The 21,355-nt window shown below is 37.7% G+C and overlaps 2 protein-coding genes across 5 annotated transcripts; both read left to right on the forward strand.

The window, feature by feature from the left end:
- The first annotated feature begins 1,374 nt into the window (after positions 1-1,374).
- Positions 1,375-11,853, forward strand: LOC149735909 (uncharacterized). 4 transcript variants are annotated; one of them, XM_089877992.1, is made up of 22 exons: positions 1,375-1,562; positions 3,047-3,188; positions 3,464-3,549; positions 3,657-3,873; positions 4,297-4,533; positions 4,684-4,824; positions 4,881-5,004; positions 5,067-5,238; positions 5,319-5,447; positions 5,515-5,631; positions 5,713-5,850; positions 6,054-6,219; positions 6,431-6,564; positions 6,751-6,907; positions 6,990-7,159; positions 7,491-7,634; positions 8,120-8,230; positions 8,613-8,747; positions 9,080-9,322; positions 9,473-9,856; positions 10,062-10,167; positions 10,434-11,853. In XM_089877992.1, exons 1-22 carry the CDS (start codon positions 1,445-1,447, stop codon positions 10,552-10,554), a joined length of 3,492 nt encoding a protein of 1,163 aa, XP_089734118.1. In that variant the 5' UTR covers positions 1,375-1,444; the 3' UTR covers positions 10,555-11,853. The 4 variants fall into 4 exon arrangements, with proteins under 4 accessions (XP_089734118.1, XP_089734117.1, XP_089734120.1 ...); XM_089877991.1 differs by having other exon boundaries at positions 1,376-1,562; positions 11,153-11,853; XM_089877994.1 differs by having other exon boundaries at positions 1,378-1,562; positions 9,800-9,856.
- Positions 11,854-12,036: 183 nt separating this feature from the next.
- LOC149735910 (low-density lipoprotein receptor-related protein 2-like) lies at positions 12,037-21,302 on the forward strand. The gene is made up of 22 exons (XM_089877997.1): positions 12,037-13,138; positions 13,215-13,344; positions 13,630-13,715; positions 13,896-14,112; positions 14,191-14,424; positions 14,499-14,639; positions 14,700-14,832; positions 15,255-15,432; positions 15,561-15,689; positions 15,821-15,931; positions 16,313-16,453; positions 16,557-16,731; positions 16,966-17,099; positions 17,163-17,304; positions 17,533-17,699; positions 17,979-18,125; positions 18,381-18,497; positions 18,872-19,009; positions 19,318-19,527; positions 19,746-19,883; positions 20,138-20,270; positions 20,334-21,302. Exons 1-22 carry the CDS (start codon positions 13,063-13,065, stop codon positions 20,425-20,427), a joined length of 3,171 nt encoding a protein of 1,056 aa, XP_089734123.1. The 5' UTR covers positions 12,037-13,062; the 3' UTR covers positions 20,428-21,302.
- Positions 21,303-21,355: the final 53 nt, after the last annotated feature.

The following is a 21,355-nucleotide window of genomic DNA, read 5'->3' on the forward strand; positions in this document are numbered from 1 at the left end:
GAGACAGTAAGGCGCATTTTTGATGTTTATGTATTACGCCCGATGGGTAACAGTTTCTTCAAAACTAAAATAGTTTTATCAAAGTGCTAAAGGTAATTAAATATACCATCCAGATGGTGCCATTAAAATAAATGCCAATGTAACGTTGTTGGTATAAATGACTGGTCAAATGTATTTACAGGCGATTAAAATCCAGTAGTCGAAATGGCGATTACATTCTATCCAGACAGGAAAAAATCCAAATTATGTATGCTTTGATATATGGTACTGTGGAATAGAATACCCTTAGCACCTAAGCCCCATATTTCCTTATCGTGTTTTCAACAATTACCAACGAGTGGCAGAGCTATACGGTTATATAGTTTTTAAATATATCTTGTTTACAACCAAACGGGACGAGAAAAAAAATGAAAACGTGCTATCCCACCCTGATACCTAGAAGGTTTATTTCTATTATTCAAACGTATTTTATTTGGTGTGCACGGATTCGCGCGGTGACGAAAACTGCGGGCGATCTTTATGTGAGAGGTGAGTGGAAGTTGTCGTTCGCATCTTCTAAAAACATGCAACAATGTAACAATTAACTGGCATCGTCACGCAGCGGTAAGGTAACAATGGGGTCACGGTGTGGAAGGCAGGAGCCTGGCGCGGAATGATAATCGATGTCGGATAACCCGGCAATTTATCTGATTGCCTCTTTTATCTCTAGCCTGTTTTAATCGCCCGTTATTTTTCTGCGCTGACTCTTCTTCAGCGCGTCCTCATGCCCGCGGGCAAGCGGTGTGGGAGATAACACTCTTTCATCGCTTTAACTTCCTGCAGTTTCGAGTTTGCGAATCCGCGTAACCCTGTAAACGGTGGAACCGCATGTAATCCTGTTATTTAGGAATACCTTAAGTTAGAAATAACATTTTGAGAATCCTGGACAGCCTGCAGTTCATAGGTTCCAAAATAATAGCCGACATTTAATCCGCCAAGTATGCGGATTAGAGATTTACACCAGTTGGAAGCCTGTTTGTGGCACGCTGTTGACAGCAAGTATTGACAAGTACTTGGTCGATGTATAGCAGAAGGGAGACAGCGATGAAATACTTGTTATTTAATTTAAATCAGAACGTCCTAGTTATCGCAAGATTTACACATACTGAAAGTGCAGTCCAATCTTCCTTCGAAGCGCAAATATGTTTGAGGAAGTGTTTAGAAGACGACAAGTAAACAGCGTACTATAGAAACGACTGGCCTTTTAATTAGTAAACACAAAAAGAAAGAACTAAAACGCTTATAAGCTTTACCACGTAACTGCCTTTGGCAACTTGGGCGTTACTACTGTACACATTTCAGCGCAATCTGTATTCGACGAATATCAATTGTATAAGATATATAATTTTATTTTTCTGCACTTTTTCCATGTGACAGACAAATAGCTTTTAGGTTGCGAGTTTTTATGTTTGCAAACTCGAAGATGAGGAAACATCTAAGTCTCAGTTTGCCACGTTTCGTTTTCCTCTGTGTGGTTTGCCTAGCAGTGACGTTGTTGGGAACAGAAGCAGAAAGAAGACAAGGTAAGATTCGAATTAATACACAAATCATTTAATATAAATATGCGTAGCTGCATTTTAGTAGGAGGTAGAAGGTCATCATAGAGTTTAACAAAACAGGGTTTATACGTAAAAAAAACGATAAAAAACTTGGTTTCAAAGTAACGGTTTAATCAATTGAGGCGATGCACACGTCTACCGCAAATGCCAATGTAACGTTGTTGTTAAGGACAATTGATGGCAGACATTGACCGGATGGGGCGAGCTGTTTAAATACTGTGTATTCGGTTATTTTGTTAGACATAAAGTTGTTATGAATGCTGTAAATATTTTTTATTAGCGCGTTTTTCATATTCATAGTTATGACAAAGTGTCGGGAAACAAATGGTTTCTCGCAGAGAGCGTAAACAACTTTTAAGATGTATAATCATCTCAATGCTACAAAGTTTTCAGCGGGCCTAGAGGCGGTTACGATACGGGCGGGTTTGTAAGCCTTTAATTGTCACTTAATGCCAAAAAACGACACCGCTTTGCGAGTGGCTACAGCTCGAAGCGGTGAGAGCAAAGTTGTTCGAAATGTTGCGATTCATTAAGACCAATTAATTCGAGCCTGGACCTGGACGACCTATGTGGTGTTGGCTTAGAAATAGGATTAAATTACAATTGCTTTAACCGAGCCGATAGGGTTATTAGGAACGACGCAGGAAAGACCACCGCTCGCTGATTCACACTATAATCCTTTGCGGGCATGTAAACATGAACGGAACTGCAAAGTATTTAGCCCGGTCAAATGAGACGGATAAGCTGCTGACTTACAAGCGTTGACAAACAAAAAAAGAACTTCACAACAAAAGTGCAGCATTACTGCAGCTAAAAATGAATCAACAGCTATCACATATAGAACATAGCATATAAAAACAAACCAATATCAACATACAGAAATACCGCAAAGTTGAACTCGCGTTTCGTATTCCGAGGATACAGTTTAATACAAATTAAGCCTTTATGGGAAATAAGTTCGCGATATTACATATTTAAAGACCCGAGGGCAAAACGCCAGTAGAGCAATGTTCGTGTTTTTGCTCTGTCGGTACATCAACAGCACTATATTGCGAATAATAATGTCAATGGTATAGCTGTAACCTCAAGCCCTTTACTGTCCTTCCGGGGAAAATCATAATATTTAGCGAGGATTCATAACATCAATGATTAAAGCAGAAACTTTAATAGCCGGCTCCTGATTAAACCGTTTCAGGAACATGTCGTACTGACGTCATCGGACTACCAGGCACGATCGGTCACGGATGTTGTAAAAATACGAGATTCTGAACTAGTTTTTATTATTCATAACGTTATGGTTAGGAGACGGTTAAAGCAATTTTTACAACTTTGATGGAAACTCAATTAAAATGAACAAATTAGCCAATGAAACTGGATCAACTAACAACTAACAGCCTAGTCATATTTTGTATATTTTAAAACCGTCCATTATTTGCCAATATATTCAGATTGCGTGGACGGACCGAGTACATGGTACAGAGGCACCCATAACACTACAGTCACCGGTACAGCTTGTCAACGGTGGACTGCTACAGTACCACATCGGCCCAAGTATATTCCTCAAGACGGAGGTGACCACAATTACTGCAGGTACAAATTGGTGAATTTCAAATTCAAGATAGCGTGTATCAAGTAGTAGTCTACAGTGTTGTATGTTTGGTATTAAAGGAAATCCAACAAAGTATGAAACTTTTTCACGTCGTGCTTGGTATTTTAACAATAAAAACAGGTCCTACAAATCTTTTTATGTAATTTAAAAATTGTTTGTTTATTATAAAACCTTGTAAAACATTACGAATGGAAAATATCTTAAAATTTATTCGGAAAGTGTTTACTATTTGGTTTGTTTTGTTTTTTTTTAACAGAAATCCTGACGGAGATTTGAAGGGTACATGGTGTTATACAATGAACGTATCGTCCCGTTGGGAGTATTGCAACATTCCAAAATGCTGTAAGTAGTACAGTTTTGTCTTCTTTAGCTTAATATGCTCCGGTTTATAGTCTTGGTTATTTTATAGGCTTAAATACGCATTGTAACTTTAAAACCTAATATTCCAGTTGATGATTCCCTTGTAATTTGGACGAACTACGACGCCCAAAGCCAGTCTACGCATTTACTGTCAGTCATGGCGGATCCAGAGGTTGTGAAAAACAAGACTGACACTTCAGGCGTCTTCAACGTGTCTGTCATGGTCGGTTCCAATAAAACACATACCGAGTTCTGGGCCCTTGCAGGACATTACGCAGAAAAGAAGCTTTTCTTTACAGACTACAGGTACAAAACGTCAAGGCCTACTAAATCTCCTTTACTTGTTTAAAACAATATAATATGTGTTATTCTTGTGAATCGTGGTACAATATATTTACTCCATGACTCATAAACATATAGTATGTTCTGTTATTACACGTGTTATTCTTACGTCGAACATCCCTGTAATAACACTCAAAGAGCTTGGTTTAATCTGGACTGTGAGTCAGCAATGTCCTACCGCTTGATCAGTATAATTACCCATCGCATTCTATGTGCTTAGAATAGACGCTGCCGTACCGGATTTCGCACTTGAAACGTGATTTATCAAATAAATACAACCGAATTCAATCATTTTGCCGCGGATTACAAATAGAAATTGGACGGCGCTAATAACGGCCATAAGTAATTGCTGGTTTTGGTCTTTATTAATTTCCAACATGTTTGTAGGTCAGAGTACGTTGGTGTGCGGTACATTCGACGAAATATAACGGCCAGGTACTACAAGGGCATGGCGCACGGTATTGAAAGCATGGCATATGACTGGAAAGCAAACAACCTGTACTGGACAGATTCCGAATTCAAATGGATCATGGCATCCGACAGAACGTTCCGTTATTACTCTCCAGTTTTCAGAACTGGCCACAGAGAACCACCTTATGGCTTGGCAATTCACTCTAAATTGAGGTATGTAGTTGCCCAGACTTAAGTAAACAAGACAATATAGAGATTTCATTAGGCTTTTGTAATAGTTTCTACTCTATCTGAAAACCGTTAGAATAGAAAACTTGTGTAATGCTTTGTCGTTGTTAATCATTTCCACTCTATTTAAAACAGAAAACTCTACTTCTCTACCTACAAAGCTTTTGGGTCCAAAATCATGGTTACTGACTTGGCAGGAAAGAATCCACAAACTTTATTCCAATTTCCTGACGTATTTGACGTTACTGGCCTCACTGTCGACTACACAGACGAAAGGTTGGTCTGCATGGCTTTTTAGTTTAAAATCGGGTAATAAACGAGCTTTCTTGTAGGTTGTACTGGACTGACTTTACCGGTTATGGAGCAATGGTCATGAGTAGTAGGATGGATGGAACAAACAAAACACAGATCTATTACCGTCAAGGATCAATCTTCTGGGGAGTAGCAGCGTATATGGTTGGTTAATTAAGAGCTCAAGGAAAGACCGGAAGTTTTTTAATTATAGGACTGTGTTGCAGGATTATCTTTACGTGACGGACGTACATGCCCGGTACACTAACACCGCAAACAAGTACTATTCCGTGTGGGTGGTTATTAAACAGTCTAAGCAGGTATTCCGCTACACACTACACGGAAAACCACGAGGTATTGCAGTGCTCAGCCACAACGAAGAACGCTCCATGGATGAAGGTAAATCTTACTTTTTAACTATTTATGAATTAACTGTAAGTATTTATTTGTGACGAACTTGTTTGTTTTTGGAATAAAAGTATCAACTAACGGAGAATGTGATGATCAGCCGACATGCGACCACATTTGCTTGCCAAGGATAAACGCTACGAGAGAATGTGTCTGCTCCCTGGGATACCATAAGAGAGGCGATACATCATGCATCACAGGTGAGATGATAGAACTCCTTCACCCCACTGTGTGCTGAACATAAACTTAATCTGAATATTTCCTTAGATGTTCAATCGGACGAGTCTATGTTCTTCGTGGACTCCGGCCAAGGAAAAATCTTTCAAATTCCTTTTAACGCCATGACAAGCACCCACCCCAACAACTACACAATAGTTCCAACAGGTACGTGGCTACGACAAGCTCTATAATACAAATAGCATCTGCATATCTACCATGTTGTATAACAACTTATAACCTTTTCAGGAACAAGGACCAACACAGAGACTGTAGCAGTGGACATCAAAACGAGACAGTTATTGTGGTCAGATAAAAGAAGGAAAAAAATTCTAAGAGGAAGCTTTGATGGTGCAAGAGGAGTTACTCTAGTTCAAAGCATACACGGTAAGCGTTATGTGTGTGAGGGTATATGACCCCTAAGTCAAATACGATGAAATGTGTACCACCAGCGTTAAATAGCACATGCTGTCCACTTATTCTTTATAAACTCTGCATTTGAGACAAATACTCGGCAAATGCGTTCTCGACATTTTAAAATATACAAAACTGTTTTTTGTAGCTTTTTAAATTGTTTTTTTTTCTTCCAGCAAGCAGTATGACCGTTGACCCACAGACTGGGAACATATTCTTTGTCGACGATGAGTTTAATTCAATCTACGTTGTGGACCATAGTGGTAACAAGATGACAAAACTTATGCGATCGAATTCCCCTGAAACCGACATTAAGATGATCGCACAAGATGTTAAAAGCAGGTTATTACTTTAAACTAGTTGTCAGGGCTTAACTTTGTCTTTGAAGGTTCCAAACTTTCATAAAGGCTCGGGGCTCGATGTTGCTACCATTGCGAGCATGTTTTTTTTTGAAACAGAACACGCGTGTTTTAACGACTGCTGTTGTTGCCTCCCAACGCAAGATAAAAAATAAGTTACATCTGTTCATATATAAAGATTGGAATATGTTTAGGTATTTGTACTGGACTGACACGAGAAGCGATGAGGGAGCAGGTCAAGTATGGCGAATCCGTTTAGATGGTTCAGAGAAAGAATTGGTCCTGGATAACTTGGACTGGCCTCACGCAATCACAGTTGATCATATAAGTAAGATAAAATAAGAGTACTAACTTTAATTTTGCTGTTGCTATACCTATAGAGTGTCCAGTGTATCACCAAACGCGAAATGAGTTACCACGCGTGCTTTTCGCGCCGAAGGCATTTCGTGGAACAGAAGTCCTGTGCTTAGCTTATGAAGAGTATACGTTCTAACACAGGTGTTGCCTATTTCAGGAGGCAGTCTGTTTGTGAGCGAAGCTAAGACTGCGATGATATTCGAAATTCCGCTGTCAACACTCGTAGGAACCATAAACTCAACATCTATTCAGAACATTCCTCTGCAGCACGACCTCGCAGGGCAGCTTCCACGACTTCGCTTTTACATTTTAGAGTGAGTGTTTTTATACAAAGTGACATAGGCTAAATTTTTGGTCGAAATAAGTTAGAATAACCATCACACGTTACATTTTCAGCATCAAGGTATACAACAACTATGTTTACTTTGTTGACGGGAAGTCAAACCGTATGGAGCGTTTCAATTTGACAAGAGGGGTGGCTTCGATTACCCAGTTTGGCCCATCAGAGTTTTTCCGTATCACTAATCTTGCCGTGTATAGTTCAACCTACCAGAAACAATTTTTCAGTAAGTAACTGAAACTTAACACTTTTACGAGTTATTTTTCTGTTTAAATTTCACGAATTATTTTTCTGTTTTCAAGTTGTATAGTACTGTGGGGTAAGATGGGATACCTTTTCATTCTATTTTCTCTTTCCAATTGGTAGTAATCAAAGAACCTTCAAAGAATTATAAAATCTGTCCCAATAACTCCCATAGGCCGTTGTTGATCTTTTAAAACACGATCAGGATAGTTAGATATTATGTTCTAAAGGTGCCCTATCTTCCCCCACCCTACAATATGACCGATTGTATAGAATATAGACGAAGGTTTTACAAAAAATTTGTTTCATTACAGATAGCTTGCCGTCACCCTGTACAGGTCGTCAAAGTAGATGTCGACACATATGTGTTGCCAAGTCAGACTTTGAGAGCGTTTGTCTGTGTCCGGAAGGATCCGCTCTTGTTACTGAAACGCTGTGTAGCGCCACTACATCCACAAGTAAGTGGAAAATTTTAACTACTTCATACTATATTTGAATAGGAGACTGACAATGCCATTTAGGCGAAATATATCTATTTTATTATACAATTAGTTGGATTTGATTTTGCCCGTTACATTCTCGTAGCGCCAGTTTCTTATTTTATTCCATACCAGATTGAATGTGGAATTACAGAAATTATTTTAAGTTCAGTGAGTTGAATGGCTGTTCGTCTAGAGATTATTAAATAATAAACCAGGGTAACTAAACATGTGTGTGTCATGAGGGCAACTCCGGCGTCCCGCGGAACTTGTTTCATTTTGCAATACCTTATAAACAAGCTTTGGTATGTGTTGCGTTAACTGTAGAATATGAGTTTTGTTTATGCTGTAGCGCACTGAAAACTTATCCACTGAATTCAAAATACACCGTGAACCTGAAATGGAGAACCCCTGACTAAAAACTCGGTGTTCGGTTATAAATACATTTATATTAATTTAACCAGATCGACCACCACGTTTGATTTCGTGCCAAGAACATTCAATTATTTGGCTACCCAGTTGTGCTTCAACAGCAATGTTTTCATGGACAGCACCCGTTTGGACGGACGAAGAACGTAAGGATTTTAATAGTTTATTTATATATAGTAGGGTGGAGGTAGACGAGACACCTTTTATGTATAGTAGGGTGGGGGAAGACGAGACAGCACAAAATTCCAAATATTCTGATCGTGTTTTAAACATTCTACAACGCTTTTAGGAAGTCGTGATGATACGGTTTTATAATTCTTTTAACGATCTTTATTTACTACCAAATGGGACGAGGAAATAAAATCTTTTATTACCCTAATGTATCTTTTGAATTTTGGCGTCCGCGTATACATTATGCCGCTTAAATATTCATACTGATGAATTGTTTAACGCGGGGTATCGCCTTCAATATATTGCGCAAAAAAGCAAAGTACACAATTGCTTACAAGAACCTTTATACTTTTACAGCTACGTCCAATTTAACTGTGGTGGGACCAACCCGAACCAGCGATAACTTGGGACCCGGCAATCATGTGTTTACTTATAGAGCAACCGATAGCGGTGGCCTTTCCTCTACTTGTAGAATCACTGTAGATGTACGAAGTAAGTATGCATGGATCATATTTCCTATAATATTTTACATTTTACTTAAACAGTCGCAAGGAAACAATAATCGTTTTGGTCCAAAACTTACATGGCATGTAGCATGTGTAGCCTCGAGTTATTAGGGTCCAATTATTTAAATAGAATGTTGTAATAAAAAGTTTTAAGCTGCTAAAAGGCCACCTAAAGACAAAGAGCAATCTTTACACAATTGCAGCCTTAAGAGTCAAACAATTTAAATATAAATTTCTACCAACTTCACAAAGCTACGTAAACACCACAACGCAGATAAAATAAACAGCAATAAATGTTTAAATTCCTGTTTTTTTTAGACAGATCCTGTGTCGCCCCACCTCCCTTACCCCCGCAGTTAAGTTCAACCACTCCCACATGCGGCAACCGTTATGGTTCTACGTTTGTGATTTCCTGCGTGGATCGAACTAAATCTATTCGACAAGGAGGCGCTAGTGAGGAACTTTTAGGGTTTACAGTGACGAACCTATGTCTTCCTGAAGGCTCATGGAATCTGGGTGACATGAACCAGTTAACATGTGTCCCAACACCAGGGCAACCGAGTAAGTTTAATGACACTATCATCCTTAGTTCGTTAAGTTACTACAAACTCCTATAGCGTTAAAGTCACAACATACAATTAAATTACCCCTACAAGCAAATAAATTTAAATGCTGTTCGCTTTATTGCACATAACGCAATTTATCCTACAGCCACCACCACCACAACATCAACAACAACTACAGCAACAATAAACACGAACACACCACCTCAGACAAGAACAACAACAACTACTAGAGCAACAATAAACACGAACACACCACCTCAGACAAGAACAACAACAACTACTAGAGCAACAATAAACACGAACACACTACCTCAGACAAGAACAACAACAACTACTAGAGCAACAATAAACACGAACACACTACCACCGACAACAACAACAACAACAACAAGCCGAAATATTGGTCCAGCTAGACGTCCAACCATTACAACTATTCCAATCCGTTTGATAACAACTACTTCGACCACTGCAGGTACACCAGCGAAATCAAGCACTACAAGTCCAAACAACGGCACTCGTCTTTTAGCAGGTCAGTCAGAAATGCCTTTAAACAGTATTTTGCTCATATTTCATAAACATACGCTGTAATGGTATTTTACAGTGTATTGCCAAATGCACTGAATATTGGACAGTGCTGTATTGCCCAACTCATTAGGTGACTTAAAAGTTTGGACCTTATCTTAATATCACACGGAACCAAGATTTAGTATTTGAATATGTTTATACGACTACAGGACCAAGATCGGCCAAGAAGGGGGGTCTGAAGAGTGGTCCGTTGGCTGCTATCATTGTGCTTGTAGTTCTACTGGTCATTGTAATCGCCGTCGTAGTCTTCGTCACGTAAGTACTCTATTCTTGTGCTGACCCTATTATAGGTGGTGTCTTAACGTAACGGTAGAACTAAAGTTTATTTCGCGATATTGTTTACACAACTAGTCTAAGTGCCTATAATTCAAAAGTGTTTCGAGGTGTGGTAATGGAAACGTCATGCCCCGGTTTATTATATGAAATATTAAAACATTCGGGTTAAAGCAAACTATTGTCCATACCATGTATCGCGTTTGGGATGTGTGGGATAGAATCTGTAACGTATTTTCACGACACAGAATTCGTCGTCGTGGTTCGCCCTGGCTTACGAAGATAAATTTTCCTTTGTTTTGGAAACGACAAGAAGACACGGTTGATTTGCAGTCTAGGGATTGTAATAACCATTACCAAGTCATGTAACCGGAGCACGCTCATCAACGCCACGGCTTTTAAGTGATTTTCAGCACTCTCGCTGTTGAACACTGCTCAAGTCGTCGGTTGAGCAGCGGTTGCTTATACATGACTGTTTCCTTTTACGTGCAACTGCTTGGCGTTCTTATCTGTACAAAACCTTGGACGACTCGCATGAACATTCTACTTCGCATATAAAGTGCTTTTCGTTTTCACCCAGATGCATCAGTTCTTCGCACGTTTTACCTCTCTCGTTCTCTTTAGTTTTATTTCTCCAGTTTAAACAACTTTGTTTCATGCATCTTACTTTGGATTGGTCAGTTTAAGCTTGCTCGGGTGCACGACTCCGTCCCAACAGTTGCGCGCGCGTTACAAGTGGTGTTGTGATGTTCTTTACTTCCCTTAGCCTCCCGATCTTTCTTAACACACATTTTAACCAAAACCTGGGAGTTTTTCTTCTGCCGGCGGCGTTTCCACTGCTACGAATTCGATATTTGGAGTTATTTAAGAAAATCAAATTACACCGATAATCGTAAAGCTTTTCAGAAATTTCTGTTTTTTTTACTAAATTCGGCGAAATTAAAACTCCATTCACTCTTTACTCCAGATTTCGAAATCGTCCAGTTTGGAAAGTCACTCGCTTCCAGTTCCCTGTATTCTGGAAAAACAAGGAAGACGACGTCGAAGTGAACCCAGTGTCGGACAACCCTTACTCAGTGATCTCTTAAAACAACCTCAAGTCTCGTACTGCAGTAACAATACTGCGAACGAACAAACCGATTGTATACCAAAAACTATAAACACTTTTCCGACACTCCTTGGTGATTCAAGCGACCGAGAAGAACAGTTCAATAAGTTTGCACGATCGGCATCATTGCCTTTATATTCAAACGGTTCACCGGACATTTCAAATCAAAGTATAGCTAACGGAACCGACCTTGATAGCATTAGAAAATCTCCCCCTTAATTAAAACCTGATTACTGAAAGATATGTCAAAATGCGCACAGTGCACCCCAGGCTGCCAAAACGCGCACGCTGCCCGAGCAAGTTCATACAGTACAACCGTTACACCCTCTGCAATTTTTTTTACGTTATTTCTTTGTATAGGTGGGTTATGTACTGTTATATACCGTGTGATGCCAACGTTTTCTATGCGACCAATCTAACTAATGTCTGTAAATTTGTTTGCTGGACGTTTCTTTCTTCTTTTACGATGTACTTTTTCCTTCATATTTTGTATAAGTGCCTTAAGATACTAACACAGCCCAAACTTGAACGAATATAAATAAACTGGTCGCTGTAATTTATACACATTATTTTGTTATTCTTTTACATTGACATATTTTTTCTCTAAGCTTAGTCCCCATATACAACGAAGTATAAAATGTTATCGACTGTTGCTTTTGGAAACAGAAACTTAAGTTACGTTTGACGCGAAAGATAAATCGTGCATATATTTAAATGAAGCAACAATAACTGGGACTGTGTTTGCAGTAGCAATGATATTTATTGCTGTAGTGATCGGTGGAATACTCGTGTAAGCATTTTCGTTTAATAGTGTTTAACAAAAAATACTTCGTCAAATGTACATATTGCGAAATCGAGGATATAAACTTACGCTTCCTGCAATCTTCTGGAGGTTGATGGGACACCTTTTCATTCTATTTTGTCGTCTTATTTGGTTGTAAACGAAGAACATTCAAAGAATTATAAAACCGTATCCTCACGACTTCTATAGACCGTTGTTAATTCTTGAAAACACGAGCGGGATACTTAGATAATATAGAATAAAGGTGACCCGTCTTCCCCCACCATACTTTACAAAAAAACTATACGAAAACTTTCAGTAAACGTTTACTGTATTTTAAACATTTTCTATAAAATACATTTAAACAGGACTTTAAATGGTCCGCTAAAACATAAGTAATAACAAACAATTACTTTATGTCGATTTCGACCCTAGCTATTTCATAAAAGCTAATAGAACTGTTTTTTTGTTAATTTTTGTTGGTTGCCTAATTAACATTTTGTTAATTAGGCAACCAACGTTTCACTTTTTTAGATTTCCCTTATCGGGGTAACAATTGCCAAAGAAGCACTAATATTGAACCCAATACCGCGATCGTATACTTTGATCTTAAATTGGTATACTGTTAAACACTCTTTTATACGAAACAGTCTACTACAGCGCAGTTGTTGCGATTTTAACTCTTTTGAATGCAGAAAAAGATTGAGTACATCTGTGGAAGTTACAATAGAAACATCGTGACCGGAAATAATTTGCAATGCCCAATGTATGGTCGGGATGAAAACCAGACATTACACATCGATGAATAACGTGTGCAGGACTTAAAAGCAGTCGACAAGCGTAATGTAGCGTAATTAAGCAATATAAAAAAGTGAATGGATTGAGTGTAGACAGTGTATAAATAAGGTCACAGATACGATTCATTACCAAAAACATTAATAAAATTACTGAGTATGCGCAATATCCTAATATAGGGTCTACGTGAAAAATGAGACAACTGTTTAGAATAACTGCATTTACATCATTGGCTGTTTTAGTTTTGGCTCAATCCAATCAAACTTCAGGTATTGTACGACATTAAAAGCTTAAAAGCACCTTAACACCTTTATTATATTTTAAACCGCACCCCATCCAACCCAGAATGCGTTAATGGGCCAAGCTTTTGGTACCGAGGACATCGGACTTACACCCACACAGGGAAGACATGCGTAAGGTGGGATGTGAATCAAAGATACATTCCCGGTGATGGAGCACACCACAACTATTGCAGGTTTAAAAGTGGAATTGCACTAATGACAAGTTCAACGTAATTAGTTGGGTTTTCTGGAAGTAGCTATCAATCGTATAGGTTTGCTAAGTCTACAAACGTTTGCAACAGACATGACGTTGGAGTTTCGATCCGTCGCAAAACTATTGTCACGTTTTAACGCACGAACGAACGTTCAGCCACATTAAAAACATCTGTGTCAAATAATTCTTCCCGATACATACATTGCTACAAGGCGGCATATGTTGTAAAATAAAACTTACTCAACTGGATGTACGTCTTCCGCAGAAATCCGACTTCCAATGTTTTCGGAACTTGGTGTTACGTCTCGACCAGATCTAGAACATGGGAGTTTTGCAACATTACTAAATGCCGTGAGTGTATTTAAGATATGTTTAACCTCCAGAATACTAAGTTTTTATTGCTGTATTGGTAACAGCTAGTAGACTAATAATCGCAGTCATATATGTTGGCAACAAAATAGTACGTTTTTTATTTGTTTTCCAATGGTACACGTATTCTGCAAGTAAAAGTTTCTAATATACATCTAACAGCGGATGATGCACTTGTTCTCTTAACAACCTATAACACCGTAACCAGAAGAAGTGAAATTTATCAGTTACCAGCAGACCCGGAAATACATGCTCAGCAATACCCAACACAAAAAAACTTTACTATAGAAGTGATGTACTCGTCCCCTCGACAAAACAGTGAATATACAGCACTGGCAACTGACCCGGTGGGACAGCGTGTGTTTATTGGTGATGAAAGGCAAGTCTTATGATTACGTTTAACAGAAAAACGATTATGCATAACGCTGTAAAGTAAAACCGCATTTCTAACGTATAGGTCTGATCTTGTGGAGGTTTATTATGTTCGTGAAAACCGTTCAAAGACGCACTATGAAGGCATGGGGCGAGGAATAGAACACATGGCGTATGACTGGCAGAATCAGAACCTGTACTGGACGGATTCGGTTATGAAGTGTATAATGGTTTCTGAAGTTACTAACTTCACACATTACTCGATAGTGTACCAATCAGCCAGCACCCCAGCTGGAATCGCTGTACATGTTTTAAAAAGGTCACTCAATCTGTACATATTGTTAAAAACAAAATATTAGCGAGACTACTGTTTACTTTATTTTTACAAAGCAGGCTGCTGTTCTTTTCCCTTTACAAAGCAAGAGTTACACACATCGTTAGTAGTGATATGGTTGGCAAAAATTCTAAAGTATTGTCACGATATACTGGACCGTGGCGCATTACAGGACTTACTGTCGACTATGCAAGCGAACGGTAACCAATTGGGTTTGTTCGAAATAGAATTACAAGTTTATGTGTTCTATGATCATGTAGGTTGTACTGGTGTATCATTCATAACAGTGATGATAGGAGTTACGTCTATAGTGGCAATTTAAATGGAACCAATATCTTATGGCGTTACCGGGTCAATGAAAGAGCGCGTTTCTGGGGAATTGCCATATACCTGGTTAGTAATGCAGCTAAAGACAGTCAAACTAGAGCGTAATATGACTGGTAATGCTGTAAGTAATCTTTTACATGCTATGAATATACAATGAATATTAGGTATGGGTTATTTAAACTTGAAGGTGAATTACTTTTGGGTTTAAAATCTCGATTTGGTAAGATTATTTTTTGTTTTTATATATATAGTAGGGGGCAGAGGACGCCTTTGCCACATAATATCCAAGTAACCCGATAGTGTTTTAAACAATTAACAACGATATAGGGAAGTCGTGAAAATACGGTTTTATAAGTCTTTAAATGTTCTTTGGAAATGAGACAAAAAAGAAAAAGAAAAGGTGTCTCATTTCCCCCCAGCCCTACTATACGTAGAAATGCATATCAAATTAAGAATTGTTTTTTCTCACTTTAACTACCATTGTTTAGAATTATATTTACACTACCGACACTTATACTCATCACATTCAAAACCGCGTCCGGCATCGTATGTGGTACGCAGCAAAAGTAGGAACCTATCTCGGGTCAAGAAGGTACAACTTCACACCAAAACCCAAAGGGATCGGAATATACGACACTCATGCGGAGTATTTAAATGCCACACCGAGTAAGTATATTTTAACATATAGTAACAAAAAAATATCTAATCAAAATGACGGCATGTACGAGGATATGAACAGAGGTGTAGGAAATAATTTATTTCGAATAACAATCTTTTTGTGTTTTTTTCCTCAGACACTACGTTTGGTTCTTGCGAAGGCATGCCAAAATGCCATCACATATGTCTACCAAAGATCAACGCCACACGAGAATGTGCGTGTTCTTTAGGCTTCCACCGAATCAATGACACATATTGTGTACAAAGTGAGTATCGCCGTATTAAACGTACACACAGATGGTAAACGTTGTTATCATTACGATCTTTAAACATATCACAAATAAATCAAAATGCTAATTGGCGTACGCTTTTATGATTGCAAATTTTCTGCTTACAGAACCACTTATTGGCACCGATGCGTTACTAATGGTGGACTACGGACAAGGAAAGATATTTCAATTACCAATCAACCAGTCTGGATCGTATAACTTCAGCATTGTTGATATAGGTATGGTTGTAATACTTCGTCAATATACGTATATTAATAGTTTTACGTTTTAGACATTTTACTTTGTTTTAAGTATAGTAGGATGGGAGAAGATAAAACACGTTTAGCACATAATATCCAAATATCCTCATCGTTTTGAAACAATTACCTACGGTCCATGGGAGCCGTGGAGATACGGTTTTATAATTCTTTAAATATTCTATGTTTACTACCAAATGGGCAAAAAAAATTAACAAAAAGGTGTTTCATCTTTGCCCACCCCACTATATAGTAAGAAAGTTGAATGTTTTAGACATTTTACTTTGTTTTATTACAAAAACGTAAGAGCTGCATTAAACCTAAAAACAGTGTGATGAAATATAATTAGAGCATGTACTGTAGGTACACAGACCAACGCATACGCAATGGACATCGATATGGAAACAGACACACTGTATTGGTTTGACCGAAAAAGATCAAGCATTTTCAAAACTTCATTGCAATCTACATCAAATTCTCAAACCATCGTGGCTAATGTTACAGGTAGAAATTCATAAGTACTTGACAAAGTTGACAGTATAGATTTTACTCATTGAGAGAGTATTTTAAGGCAAAAGGAGATATTTACATTTATTTTCGTTTTCAGCAAGCACTATGGCGGTGGACCAGTTGACTGGTAATTTGTACTTTGCCGATTCAAACACCGATTTTATTAAAGTTTACAATCCGTATAAGGAAATCACATTGACAGTTATGAAGGTTCCAAAATTGAGAGAAAACATTTCCGATATAAGTTCAATGGCCCACGATGCAAGAAACGGGTGAGGACGCTTTATTACAAACCAAATCAGATGTATAGTAGGGTGGGGGAAGACGAGATACCTTAAGCACATAATATCCAAATATCTTAATCATCTTTTAAACAATTTACAACTGTCTATGGAAGTTGTGAGAATACGGTTTTATAATTCGTTGAATGTTCTTGTGTTATAACGTTTAATGATGCCTCGCTACGCGAGAATAAATAAGCGACATTCATTTGTATAATATTCTAGATTCCTGTATTGGACGGACATAAATGGGGGTCATGGATATGGACAACTATGGCGAATGAGAAATGATGGTTCAGAAAAGCGAGCATTGTTAAATCAGTTGAATTGGCCGCATGGTGTAACCATTAGTTATGAACGTGGGTAAACTGAACATATGAAACTAATCTAGCCGTATTTATCTGAAATTCAAATTTTTGTAGGAAACAGTTTGTTCTATAGCGAATCCTGGTCAGGCCAAATCATAGAGTATTCCATGGCCTCGTTGGAATCTATGAATCCAAATCACCGTAGTGTTTATTCACACTTAGGACTGTCGGGTTGGAATGGTCACTATTTTAACAGGTGAGTGACGTTACATTTGAATTGTGTTACCGTATATTGCAAAAACATGTGTTTTCAGTAATCTGTTTTTTTAAACGCCCTTTTAAGTCGTTAGGATAAGGTTTTATAATAATGTGATTACTCTTTGTTTACTACCAAATTGGGCGAGAAAAGAGAACGAAAACATGTCCTATTTCTTAACTTATGCCATACTATATTAAAAGCTTGCCAATGTATTTGTTTATTTAGCATGACGGTATTGGGTGACTGGCTTTATTATTACGACCGCTGGTTACATTATATCCAGCGATACAATTTGAGAACAAGGAGACATGCCACGAGGTTTGGTCCGGCTAAGTTTTTCAAAGGACGAGACATGACCAAATATAGCAAGGTTTACTACAACCGTCATATAAGTAAGATGCTAAGATTGAATTTGTATATGCGGCTTCACTAGCAAGATGAAGTAACGTTTTGTTTTAATACTCCAACTCAGTGGTCACTAATCGGTTGTCTAAATTGTCAGTCATAGTCATACTAAAAATCCCCCAAAAAAAACAATCACCCACAAAGTTACATTTCGTGGTAACTGGTTAGCTGGTACTAGGTGTATTAAACAGAACACTCGTTTTATAATGACTGTCGTTTTCCGGCCACACAAGAATAAAGCAAGTTACATTCGTTCAATATTTAAGGTACTTTACCTAACCCATGTGGAAGAAATTCAACAAACGAATGTCCTGAGTTTTGCTTCAATGAAAATATCCGACGAGTTTGCAAATGTAAAGACGGTAGCAGATTTCTAACACCAACAGTGTGTGTTGACAATTTTAACCACACAAGTATGTAATACGAAAATAATAATAAACATAGTTAGGTGGGGGAAGATGGGACAGATTTTCATTCAATTTTCCCTCGCATTTGATAGTAAATATATACATAACATTCAAAGAAATACAAAACCGTATTCCACGGCTTCTATAGACCGTTGTTAATTGTTTAAAACACGATCAGAATATTTGGATATTATGTGCTAAAGGTGTCCCGTTTTCCTTCACCTTACTATATACTATATGTGTTTTATATGTTACTTTCAGGTAATCCGCCAGTACCGTTGCGAGGATGCCCATCAGACACTTACCGAAGGCTCGGACCTTGTCAAAACACTGTGTCGTTTAGCTGGACTTCTATTGAATGGGTGGATGACAATACACGTAAGAAGTATTTACTAATAACGTAAATGTAAAGTATCCTAGGGAAAACGACGGTCATATTAGATAAAAGAATAAAGCGACAGGCCTTAACAGGAGTTGGCACGCTATAGTACACATGTACAAAAAATAACATTAACAAGCGTGACTAAATGCAACATACGATGAACTCACAATTTGCGAGTTGTCATCATTTAAATAAAACAAACTCAAGTAATTGAAAGAAAATCTGCGCGTATACACGACCTATTGAAAGAATAAACCAACTTTAAAGTATTTTTTCAAGCGATACTTCTCATTTAATCCAACCCTTACTTTATTGCAAAACATTTATTTAGCTATCAGGATTTCGTTAAAGTATTTTTCGTCTTCCACAGCTACTTCCCGACTGCGCACAACTCAACCAAGCCAACCGTCACCCGTAAACCTGCCAAATGGAACCCACGAGTTCGTATTTACTGCTACAGATGAATCAAATAACACGGGAATTTGTCGTTTTACAGTAAACGTCTACAGTAAGCCAATGTCAGTTTGTTAATTACACTTATAGTAGGGTGGTGCAAGATGAGACCGGATTTCATTATATTTTGTTAACCCAATTGTTTGTAAACTAAGAATATTCACAAAACTATATAACCGTACGCCCTCGACTCTAAAAAGACGTTGTTAACTGTTTAAAACACAATGTTTAGAGTATTTGCGCATATCGTGTGCTAAAGGTGTCTCTTCTCACCACACAGTACTATATATTTATAAGTTTAAGACTCTTCTATTTAGTAATATATGAAATAATTAGCCCCAAATTTACAATTGTCTATTGCAGTTGCATGGTGTGACGTTTCACGGTTTGATAACATCGCACCCGCAAATCTGGTTCGGACCGATCTGAACTGCGATGGTAGACCCTATTTTAATGTCAGCTGTAGGTCGCCGGATCAAAACGTCACTATTGGTGGAAACTATGGTAGTCCGTCGATGATGGTTGCTTGTATGTTTAACATGTGGATCCCAGGCAATTTACGACTTATACAATGTGAGTTTATTCAATATGTCAAAAATGACACCTTTTTACTATCAGTTTTGAAGAGTTGCCTCAAAGTGTAAAACAGTGTCTTTTTTATAAGTATAATATTCTTTTACATACAGTACTAGTAGAGTTAATGAAATATTTTAAAACAATTTAAATTTTCTTTTATACTTAGTATATTATTGTTTTATATTAAGTACAATAGTCTTTTACATCGAATGCAGGTCATTCGTCACCTGAAGTTGTAACAGTCTCTCAGGAGTTGTATACACCACCTGTTTCGTCACCAACAACCCCATCACAAACAACAATAGCCACAACAAATACTTCAGACTCAAAGCAACGAGCGATTATGTCATCATGTAAGTATTTTGGAGTAGGTTATTAAATGTAGAGACTGGAACGATCAGTTGCTAATTTATTAAATAAAAAAGACTTAAAAACCTCAAAAAGCAATTAAATAGTTCAAATGTTTTTCAAAATGCAACTAGCCTATACATAGTTCGACAGTAAGCTACGTAAAAACAGTTAAAACTATTTTAAGAGAAGGAATGCCGGTATGATAGTCAATCGGCCTAAAAAAACGCGGAACTTTAATAGAATGTTACGTTTGCAGCAAACAACATACAGAAGCAAGGTAAGTTGTCAAGCCAATCTAAACCTACAGGTTTAGGCAGGGGCGCAATAGCTGGAATCATCATTGCGGCGGTCTTATTGTTCATTGCAATAATCATTGGGGTGATATTTTTGTGAGTATTTTCGTTAAAACGTTTTCAAGCTAAACAACCTAACTTCCGGTTTATAATCTGCAGAATGCGAAAACAAACACACGCGTCTCCAGTGGCTCAAATAGCCTGGAAGCAGTTGAATCCTGAAGCGGTTGATGTGCAGTCTAAACCATTATAAAAAATAACGGAATTGTATATTTGTAATGATTTTTTTAATAGTTTGCCGTTTGTGTGTTTGAGATATTTCAGTACAGCAAATCAATATTGCGTGTCAGGTGGGCACATTTAATGTGTATTGACAAACATTTCTGTATTGTAGCATATGCTAAAATCTTTATCTTAATAGAAGTTCGTATTGTATTGTTATAGATTCATATAAAGGGCTGATATACGAGATTCCTATAAAAAAACTATGTGGACTACATCCCTATGACATGCGTCGTGGTTGGTTGTTAATTCTAAAAAACTTGCTAGAACTGTTTGAAGTGAATAGAGAAAAAGCAGACTAATTTTTTGATTCAGTGTTTTAGTTGAATGGTACCACGTGAGGTGTGGGGTTCCCATAATCGTACAAATATAACAGTTCACATAAATTATAACACAAAAGTACATACCGAATAGTTTTTCCAGTAAGATACCAACGATCAGTACACAACATAGGGATATAGCTCGAAAACACAATACTTTCGAAAAAAATATGCAGAATGTACACAGATACAAAACAGCACCACTCACCGGACTGTCATAATAAAAAGTAAGGCAAAATTCCTTACCGGGAATATAAATTAGCTGTGATTATGACGTCATATCAAACATAAAAATATCTTTGAAGATTCGCATAAGTTAGGGGATTCAAAATGAAACATGAATAAAACATAAACAAATCGGGAGCAAAAATAAACAAAATGTGGGCAATGTAGACCTTACACGTACTAAAGAAGTTTTCAGTATTCCCTCTGCCATGCAAATTAAATATTCTTCTGCGTGAAATAGGCAGATAAACAAAAAAATATGTGTAAGTCGAGGACAATAATAATGAACATACTGAACGGGTAACATCATAGTGTTTTATTTTAACATAAATGTGGACGAGCAATTTTAACTTG

This window comes from Ciona robusta, chromosome 5, assembly GCF_009617815.1.
Source record: "Ciona robusta chromosome 5, ASM961781v2".
NCBI lineage: Eukaryota > Metazoa > Chordata > Ascidiacea > Phlebobranchia > Cionidae > Ciona > Ciona robusta.

Excerpts from the sequence above, each read along its gene's own strand:
- LOC149735909 (XM_089877992.1), top strand. The coding sequence starts at position 1,445 with ATGTTTGCAAACTCGAAGATGAGGAAACATCTAAGTCTCAGTTTGCCA. Across the intron at positions 5,632-5,712 it reads CTACACAATAGTTCCAACAG|GAACAAGGACCAACACAGAG; the intron begins GTACGTGGCTAC and ends TAACCTTTTCAG. Across the intron at positions 9,857-10,061 it reads CGGCACTCGTCTTTTAGCAG|GACCAAGATCGGCCAAGAAG; the intron begins GTCAGTCAGAAA and ends ATACGACTACAG.
- LOC149735910 (XM_089877997.1), top strand. The coding sequence starts at position 13,063 with ATGAGACAACTGTTTAGAATAACTGCATTTACATCATTGGCTGTTTTA. Across the intron at positions 13,716-13,895 it reads TTGCAACATTACTAAATGCC|CGGATGATGCACTTGTTCTC; the intron begins GTGAGTGTATTT and ends TACATCTAACAG. Across the intron at positions 18,126-18,380 it reads TGACAATTTTAACCACACAA|GTAATCCGCCAGTACCGTTG; the intron begins GTATGTAATACG and ends TGTTACTTTCAG.